Source organism: Salvelinus sp. IW2-2015, linkage group LG18 (genome assembly GCF_002910315.2).
Source record: "Salvelinus sp. IW2-2015 linkage group LG18, ASM291031v2, whole genome shotgun sequence".
Lineage (NCBI taxonomy): Eukaryota > Metazoa > Chordata > Actinopteri > Salmoniformes > Salmonidae > Salvelinus > Salvelinus sp. IW2-2015.
Window position 1 is genome coordinate 13994594 of NC_036858.1, and position 9933 is coordinate 14004526.

The window sequence follows — 9933 nt, forward strand, 5'->3', positions numbered from 1 at the left end:
CCAGCAGAACCCYTCCAACTTGAAGGAGRTGGAGCAGTTRTGCCTTGAAYAATGTGCAAAAATCCCAGTGGCTYGATGTGCCAAGCTTATAGAGACATAACCCAAGASACTTGCAGCTGTAATTGCTGCATAAGGTGGCTCTACAAAGTATTGACTTTGGGAGGGGTGAACAGTTATGCACYCTCAAGTTCAGTTTTTTTGTCTTATTTCTTGTTTGTTTRACAATAAAAAMWATTTTGCATCTTCAAAGTGGTAGGCATGCTGCGTAAATCAAATGATACAAACCCCTCAAAAATCTATTTTAATTCCAGGTTGTAAGGCAACAAAATAGGAAAAATGCCAAGGGGGGTGAATACTTTCACAAGCCACTGTAGACCTACAGAAATAAATAAAATCATTCACAATAGGCTGCTACACCAGAAAACATGATTTGGCCACAGAGGATAATTAGCTTCTTAAAAAAAAAAAATGCATTGCCTACAGTTGGAAGGGCCAACAATTTGGGCAGATCGCTCAGTAAATACCAAGTAGATGATTGTTGAGTTGCAACTGTCAATMAAAAGTAGAGGCCCAGCCAGGCATATCACAATATTTAAAATACAATCACGGGAAAACATAGCCATTTGCTTTCCAAACTATTGCTGTAAAGACAAGACAATGAAAAGGACTCATCTGTCCAACAACACAGGGTTTTTAATGTATTCTGCTGTTATTTAGCCATCATCAAGACTATCCAATCTACTCATACCATTAGAAATAGTAGGCTCTTACATGTCTGCAAATGCGATGATATATGGAATACTWTATTACACAGGTGCATTTTTACGGTGAAAATGTGCTTCGCCCACCACTTCCACATCAGCTTCCACGCAGCCATGAAAAGGTATCTGTAATCCATTTGTAGCAGTGAAACTCACTCATCCAGCAGTGTGCCGTGGCTTTGAAGGTATGTTTTGAAGAATGTTTCAGATTCATCATACTTTCTTGTTGTGCAGCAAGTTTCTGCACTGCCGCACTCAGGGAGTCTAAGCTCAGAGGCTCTGTGGTGTTGGTAGTAGCACATGTTGCCACCATTCCTCTCATTTGACCTTTCAGCGGGGCAGTGGTGTAAAGTAGTAAAGTAAAAATACTTGAAAGTACTACATAAGTAGTTTTTTTGGGTAGCTGTACTTTACTATTTATAATTTTGACAACTTTTGCTTTCCTAAAGAAAATAATGTACTTTTTACTCAATACATTTTCCCTGACACCCAAAAGTACTCGTTATATTTGGAAAACTTAGCAGGACAGGAAAATGGTCCAATTCACAAACTTATCAAGAGAACATACCTGGTCATCCCACAGCCTCTGATATGGCGGACTCAACAAACATAAATAAAAACAAGAAAATTGGGCCGTCGGATTTGCTTAATATAAGCAATTTTAATTGTATTTTACTTTCGATACAGCATCAGTCAAAAGTTTGGACACACTTACTCATTCCAGGGTTTTTCTTTAATTTGACTATTTTCTACATTGTAGGATATTAGTGAAGACATCAAAACGATGAAATAACACGTATGGAATCATGTAGTAACCAAAAAAGTGTTATACAAATCAAAATATATTTTATATTTGAGATTCTTTAAAATAGTCACCCATTACCTTGATGACAGCTTTGCACACTCTTGGCATTCTCTCAACCAGCTTCATGAGGTATTCACCTGGAATGCATTTCAATTAACAGATGTGCCTTGTTATAAAGTTAATTTGTGGAATTTCTTTCCTTCTTAATGTATTTGAGCCAACCAGTTGTGTTGTGACAAGGTAGGGMAGGTGTACAGAAGATAGCTCTATATTATGGCAAGAACAGCTCAAATAAGCAAAGAGAAATGACAGTCCATCATTACTTTAAGACATGAAGGTCAGTCCATGCAGAACATTTCAAGAACTTTCAGTTTCTTCAAGTGCAGTCGCAAAAACCATCAAGTGCTATGATGAAAATGGCTCTCATAAGGACCGCCACAGGAAAGGAAGACCCAAAGTTACATCTGCTGCAGAGGGTAAGTTAATTAGAGTTAACTGCACCTCAGACTGCAGCCCATATAAATGCTTCACAGAGTTCAAGAAACAGACACATCTCAACATCAACTGTTCAGAGGAGACTGCGTGAATCAGGCCTTCATGGTCAAATTTCTGCAAAGAAACCATTACTAAAGGACACCAATAATAAGAAGAGACTTGCTTGGACCAAGAAACACGAGCAATGGACATTAGACCGGTGGAAATCTATCCTTTGTTCTGATGAGTCCAAATGTGCGATATCTGGTTCCATCCTCCGTGGTTTCATCTATTCACCTACTCTGAGACGCAGAGGCTGCTATGTGGCTGCTATGAAAGTGAACTGTGTGCGGGTTATCAGGGGTGTTTATTACACCGATTCTGTTGAAAAACGTTTCTTAAACGGAACCAAATGGAACAAAACAGGGATAAACATACCTGAATTTGTCCATTAGAAACTCATTTGCAACTGTTTGGACTAATGATTACGCCCTAGATCAGCTAGATGCTGGCAAGAGTGTGCAAGGCGGTATTGAATGTGTAACTGTCTATGTCCTTGATTACTACAAATCTTCTCTCGACCTGTCCACATACGTTGTAAACTTTCATTCATAGGTTAGGTTGTAGCAACCTTGAGATGGTTATTGGGAAAATGTTTGTATCATGTAGTAGCCTAAATCTATCGATGACACCATTGAGCTGGGTGAATCGAATATGAATCACAGTTATCCAACATGTTGCAATAGAAATAAGGCCATGCTCATTAAAAAAAAAGTTGTCCTCCCCAATGTTAAAACGGCACCGACCGCCACTGGTGCACGCTCATGGTCGCAGCCGCCACAGTCTTCTTCACCATCAAATTTGCTTGCCTGTCTTGCATCAGCAGTATCTTCTGCATCATCCTCTCAGGAAAAGTAAGTGTCTGGAGAGCCATCTGTCCCTTCTCAGGGGGGTCTTCCGCTTCAAAGAGGCCATCTTCGCTTGCATCCTCCTGGCCGACGCCACCAACTACTTCCTGGGTGTGCGGTGGGTCTTCCGCCCGCCTGCCTGCCATGGTGTGGTGCGTGGTGGTCTATGTAGTTTGGCACTGTGCTCCTCCCTGGCACTGTGCTCATCCTACTCATCCATCTGATCAAGCTACTTGAGTGCTTCATCTCCTGTATTGGAATGGAGCCGTTGGAGTTGGCGTTCAACATAGTGGCGGTGGTGTTGTACCTGTCTTCTGCCATCCTCTGGCCCGTCTTTGGTTACAGGCACTAGCCTAACTATAATCTGCCTAACTGTGACTATTGTCGCCATGACAACATGGTTACTGTGGGGACCATTGCCAATCTCAACTTCTACATTGTGGACTTGGTTTTTAGTGTTTTGGCTGAAGTCTGGTGTTTTGGCTGAAGTCTTACTAAGTTAACACTAACAGAGGAAACATTTTAATTGCTTAACAGTTTTTACGTTTTTGATTTTTAATAACTGATCTTGATTTGACACCTTTTGTGTTCATTTTAAATGAGTGACACCAATGCGATCAATATAAGAACAATATGGCCCTCCATATCAGGATGTGAAACCAAGAACCAACACAATAGTGATGAGCGTGTTTTGTTTTAAAAAACATCACTTTAATGGTAAAAGGCAATACAACTTCTTCACAAAAAGTATATTTCAAGAACAACAAACTTCAGAACAGAAATGTTCAAAAAGATGGAAAGAGCACATTACTTAACACTACTAATAAATACCTTCAAATAAATCAACATAATGCAAGAATATATGGCCTTGGCTTTTTTATGTCTTCAAATGTAAAATCCCCAAAGGTACACTTGATGTTATTGAGGTGTTTATGGATTAAAGAAATGATAGATGTAGGACCACACACAAATGTAGATTTTATGTAATTATTTCAGCAGTCTAACAGCTGATAGTATTTAAAATCAATAATGAACTAAGCGAATCGAAAACCTGTGGGCTGCTGTCCTCTTTTGCAATTAAACATGTTCCAGTATACCAGCAACTTGTCTTCACTAATTTTTGCATGTTGGTTCTGCTTTTTGATTATTATTATTTTTTTAATGATCACTGTGCCTGCAATTAGAAAAGCAACCTCTGATATCTCCTGTAAGCACTTTGTTGAACCACAGTAAGTGTAGCAGCATGCAAACTCATTTCATAGATAACATAGTACGTAGATGTACATAACTGTCACGTCCTTGTACATTGGCTCAGAAACACATGGCTCGCATAGAAAATGAGTGCAAATGCTACTGTCCAAAATCTATGCAAACAATCTATCGCCTGCCAACAAGACAAAAGGTTTTGTATGAGTACATTCAAATTGTGAGAGATAAACGTTCAATGTAATTCCACTTACCATGGATGAGCAATTCGATAGTCGATGCAAATACTTTAACGCACCTCRGCTCTTGYCTGAACTACTGTTATTGTTTTTCAATGAGGTATTGCACCTCTTTTTCTCACTTGGGGTCGATAAAAATGATCTCCGTGTCTTCTCCCTACACCTAACATCTTCTTTGTGTCTTGAATAACAATGTCCCGTTAGTGTTCGACTTTKATTCAATTCTCAATCGTCCTCTTGTTCTTCAAACTCCACCGTTTCCAGTAGGCCCTGGAAGCAAAAGTAATGGGAGTTGCAATATACAGGTGGTTTGTTAGGAGTGGCCTGGACCTGCTCTGGTTTCTGGGAGGCAAAAGGGTTGACTCCACTGCATTTTAAATCCATCTCCAACTCTGAGAGGATCTGCAAGGAGTAGGTCATCMCTGTCTTCCTGTGGGGATCAGGCAGGATCAACAATTACACACTCAATTCTTTGTAGTAGACAACAGTGAGCTCCAGCCACCCAAGTCATAAGATTGTTCTCTCTGCTACCGCACAGCTAGCAGTACCGATGTACCAAGTCTGGAATCAACAGGACCCAGAACAGCTTCTACCCCCAAGGCATAAGACTGCTAAATAATTAGTCCGGTTGCTATTTAACTAACTTAGCAGTCTTATGGCTTTGGGGGTAGAAGCTGTTCTGGGTCCTGTTGATTCCAGACTTGGTGCAGCTTATGTGATGAGTTATAAAAGTTAGTGCAAAAATAGTCATTGCAGATAGTTAAATAATTAACCAAATAGCTACCGGACTATCTGCATTGACTCTTTTTGCACTAACTTTTTTGACTCATCACATACACTGCTGCTACTGTTTATTATCTGTCACTTTATTCCTAGTTATATGTGCTTATCTACGTCAATTACCTTGTCGCTCTGCACATCGACTCGGTACTGGTACCCCTTGTATATAGCCAAGTTACTCATTGTGTATTTATTATTACTTGTTTTACTTTAATGTTATTTCTCTGTATTCTTTCTCTGCATTGTTGGGAAGGGCCCGTAAGTAAGTATTTCACTGGTTAGTCTACACCTGTTGTTTACAAAGCATGTGACGAATAAAATGTGTTTTGATTTGGTAAATACTGAGGATTCTGTTATGCTATGGAGGGTATTAGGATCAGGGTTATGTGGGGCTTACTCTAGTGCAGTAAATAGGGAGGGGATCTCGTAGTCCCTGAGGAGCAGCAGTGTTGGTAGCCAGCCCTGATCGAGGCCTTGACTGGCATCAAACCCTGTAGGAGACAGAGGAAGTCAAACAGAGCTTAGCTCAGACAAGAACAACTCAACCAGCAAAGCTTTAACCTCAAAACCAACAAGTTTAMAACCAGGCAACATCCTCATCTGTTTCTTTCCCATTTGTTTTATCATGAGATAACTGGAGTTTTAGGAAACACAAACMTTGTCAATTCTATTTCTTTGAAAAGCTGGAAATTGCACAACGGCAGAGCTTCTCACCTGGGTGAAATCCAACCACCAGATCTGGCTTAGCTGCTTTCTCTGTCTCCACAAGCTCCTCATAGAACTGGTGGTAGAGGCCCTTGTAGGCACTGATATAGGTCTTCGTCTTGGGACCAAAGTTAGTCAGTGGGGGCCGCATGATTGGCCCGTCCACCACCTCTGGCCCCACCATCACCACCTCCAGACCCTTGTGTCCAGGGAACATTCGGTCCAGTTCATCATAGTCTGTCAGTCGGGCTCCCAGGGTCTCATTGTCAGAAACCCCTATAAAGTGGATGGTGAGGGGTTTGGAATACGGGTTTAAGCCAAACAGTCTAAACCCTAGGGCAATAGTCATCGGTCGGGAGAAGAACTCGCTCGATACCCGCCAAATCGACTTTCTCAGGTCATCGTCCTCTGGCTTGGGCCTGCCGGCGTTGGTCCAAAGGTCTGTCATATTAGTGCCCGACAAGATGGCGTCCAGACGGGGGTTGAGGTCCCCTTGCATGGCAAGCCAGTCATCCCAGCCCTTCACCTCCCCTTGAGGCCGGGTCCACTTCCCTGTAGAGAATGGGAGGTCTCCTGATTGGATAAGAGGAAGGGGGAGTATGAAAAATCAGTCTGGGCTATCCAGAAGTTGGTGCTATCCTCCGGGTGTTGTCTCTTTTTATTTATTTGAATACACTGTTCAGAGAATAACTGTCATAAAAAAACTAAAAGGAAATGGTCCTAGAATCAAACCCTGTAGAACACCTTTTGAATTCATCATGACAAATAACAGAGGACGATGGCTCTTCCTAGTGTCGAGGTCAGGACCCTCAGTGCACGTTGTWAATCTAAGCCACAGCAATCATGCAGCAATTGGCCCAATGTCATGGCTCGTTCCTCTTTTATCTGCCTTCTCTTACCTTTGAACACGAGCCATTCCACCAGTCGGTCAATGGCTACTAGACGCAACTCCGAGCAGACCTTCTTGTGCTGAGGCCAATCAGCCTTCTGGCACTCTTTACTGCAGTAGTAGACATTCAGACACCTGTGATAGTCAGGAGGAGGACGAGGGAGAGGATGGAAGGGGAAGGAAAGAACCTGTGAGGACAGTGCACCTACTTCCAACCAGATAACTCTTTTGGATCATGTAACCGGTACAATACATAATGGAGTGCAAGTTTCATGTTCAAGTACATTTTTTATTCCGTGTTTCTCATAATTACCTCACACAGCGTTTGAGCGTTTGTGCATCTGCAACCTGACCAGGCTGCTTTCTGCAACTGGCGCAGAATGTGAACGATTCCTCCATCTTCTGAAACATCTCTTTCTGAGACTTGAAGGCCATGGCTTTGGCCTTACCCCCTGGTGCTGGGGCACTAAAGAGTGGTCGATGTAGACAATAATTKTTTTTAATTTAAAAACATCATCCTCTTCAATAATGCTGTTGTACCACATTCTGCAATGCCATTGCCAATAAAGCTTTTTTGAATTCAAACTTGACAGGGACAATAAAAAGTAGGCCTTCGTGTCTAACACACTTCAACGGCAAGATAGTTTGTAAAATGTGTGTAAAAAATGTTTTTACAATGAGAACCACAGAAATGCATGCAATAGAAACACAACACCCTATGCTCAATGAGGGGATTTCTATAATAAGGTGAGTGTGTGGGTGGCCGGTGGGGTTGGTCATGGAGGGGTTAAAAAGGAATCCCACATCACACAAACATTTATGTTGATACATGAAAGGCAAATGTATTAGCCAGGGATCAGACCCCAACTCACATCCAATCGGGCCAAATCATGACCTGTCTTGCAGCTATTTTTTCGTTGGTGTGCTACCCAATCATAAGGACCACTACTGACCAATGTGAAGCACATGTCCATTATTTTTAGAATGGAGTATTTGGCCTGCCATATATGGAGAGGGTTGAGGGAGAGGGCAGGGTGGGGGGGTTCGAGAACATGGCACATGAAACACACATTGCAATATTATTATAATAAAGGCTTGAATTATCAGTATAAAAAAATTAGGTTGTGTTCGATACGTTGCGTTGTTGGACCCAGATCCAGATAATAATGTTTTTAAAGCCTGCACAGAATAGAATGACAAATTCCTTTAGTAGAGGAAATACTACCTAGAAATTGAACATCATATTGACTGTGACAATAGAGTTATGAGACACATAAAACCATCATGGCCTTGACCACATCTGAATGTAGGCCTATGCTCCTATTCTCTTCCCTCAGTAACTCCTCAGTGCATATTTGATTGCCATAGCGTGTCCAGTCCCACAATAGACATTGTAAAACACARGGGGACATTCAGTGTCTACATTGTGGCATAACACGAGGCAGGGGAGAGACCATGCACACYTTAGCCTACCTGGTAATTCTCAATCAATAAAGCCGCTTGCTTACCTCTTGTTATCTGTCATTGGAACTCTTGAAGTAACGCACGTTGCTGAATGAGTCCTCTCGCGGAGCTTGCTTGATTCGCAGCGGTGGCTGCGCCAGCCACTTATACCACCTGTGCTCCCCCTTCCAGAACTGTCTGAAATCTCTAGAGCCTTCCCGTCTCTTCAGGTGGTCTCACTTCTTTCATATAAACTTTCTCTAAACTCATTCCACTGGTAGGCCAATATATATATATATATATATATATTTTTTACGAGTTGTAATAAATAGAAAATATTGGAGGGTATTCCTACCTGCCTACAGTGGGCTATGCTAAAGGCTGTATACTGTTCAGTAGTAGGCTGTTGTAATATAGATTTTCATAAGCTTTGAAGAATCTCCAGTTTAGATTCAATATACTGTGTGTGTGTGTATATATATATATATATATATAGGCCTAAATAAATACACTGAACAAAAATAAAAATGCAACATGTTAAGTGTCCCATGTTTTATGAGCTGAAATAAAAGTACCCAGAAATGTTCCATACGCACAAAAAGCGTATTTCTCTCAAATGTTGTGCACAAATTTGTTTACATTCCTGTTAGTGAGCATTTCTCATTTGCCAAGATAATCCATCCACCTGACAGGTGTGGCATACCAAGAAGCTGATTAAACTGCATTATCATTAGACAGGTGCACCTCGTGCTGGGGACAATAAAAGGCCACTCTAAAATGTGCAGTTTTGTCCCACATGTCTCAAGTTTTGAGGGAGAATGAAATTGGCATGCTGACTGCAGGAATGTCCACCAGAACTGTTGCCAGAGAATTGAATGTTCATTTCTCTACCATAAGCCGCCTCCAACCTCGTTTTAAAGAATTTGGCGGTACGTCCAACCGGCCTCACAACCGCAGACCACGTGTATGGCGTCGTGTGCACGAGTGGTTTGCTGATGTCAACATTGTGAACAGAGTGACCCATGATGGCGGTGGTGTCATGTTATGGGCAGGCATAAGCTACGGACAACAAACCCAATTGGATTTTATCGATGGCAATTTGAATGCACAAAAATACAGTGACYAGATCCTAAGGCCCATTTTGAGGCCCATTTTTGTTAAGGTATCTGTGACCAACAGATTKATATCTGTATTCCCAGTTATGTGAAATCCATAGATTAGGGCCTAATGAATTCACTTAAATTGACTGATTTCCTCATATGAACTGTAACTCAGTAAAATCAATGACATTGTTGCATGTTCTATTTGGATTGTTGTTCAGTATACCTAGGCCTAAATACCTGAATGTGTATGCTTATATATCAGCCTATCAGGCTTCTAAAATTGCACTTTTATCACAGATAGGGCATTTGATTGTATTCAGGAGTGCATTTACGATTTTAATCCACTAGATGGAGATCTATTCAAGACTGGCGCATAAGCATCTATTGATATGGTTTGGATTGAGTCAATGGGATGGAATGGATTGCACTCGGTTTCGACACCAAATGATTCATAATTCAACTTAACATATTGATGGACAATTTTCACACTTCTGYAACGTCCACTTATTTGTGTAAGAGGAGACTTACATTTCRCCCACTAACTTTAAACATCAGCTATCTGAGCAGCTAACCGATCGRTGCAGCTGTACGTAGTCCATCTGTAAATAGCCCACCCAATC

General features: G+C 41.4%; 1 protein-coding gene and 1 pseudogene across 1 annotated transcript; one reads left to right on the forward strand and one right to left on the reverse strand.

Moving 5' to 3' along the window:
• The first annotated feature begins 2864 nt into the window (after positions 1 to 2864).
• Positions 2865 to 3435, forward strand: LOC139029146 (myeloid-associated differentiation marker homolog; annotated as a pseudogene).
• A 663-nt stretch (positions 3436 to 4098) lies between these two features.
• On the reverse strand, positions 4099 to 8412 carry LOC111978671 (putative protein MSS51 homolog, mitochondrial). Its single transcript, XM_024008870.2, has 6 exons — positions 8276 to 8412; positions 7081 to 7233; positions 6778 to 6902; positions 5888 to 6451; positions 5571 to 5664; positions 4099 to 4823 (listed from the first exon to the last, which is right to left on the reverse strand). The coding sequence occupies exons 1-6, from the start codon at positions 8290 to 8292 to the stop codon at positions 4619 to 4621; spliced, it is 1158 nt and encodes a 385-aa protein (XP_023864638.1). The 5' UTR covers positions 8293 to 8412; the 3' UTR covers positions 4099 to 4618.
• Between the last annotated feature and the right edge of the window lie 1521 nt (positions 8413 to 9933).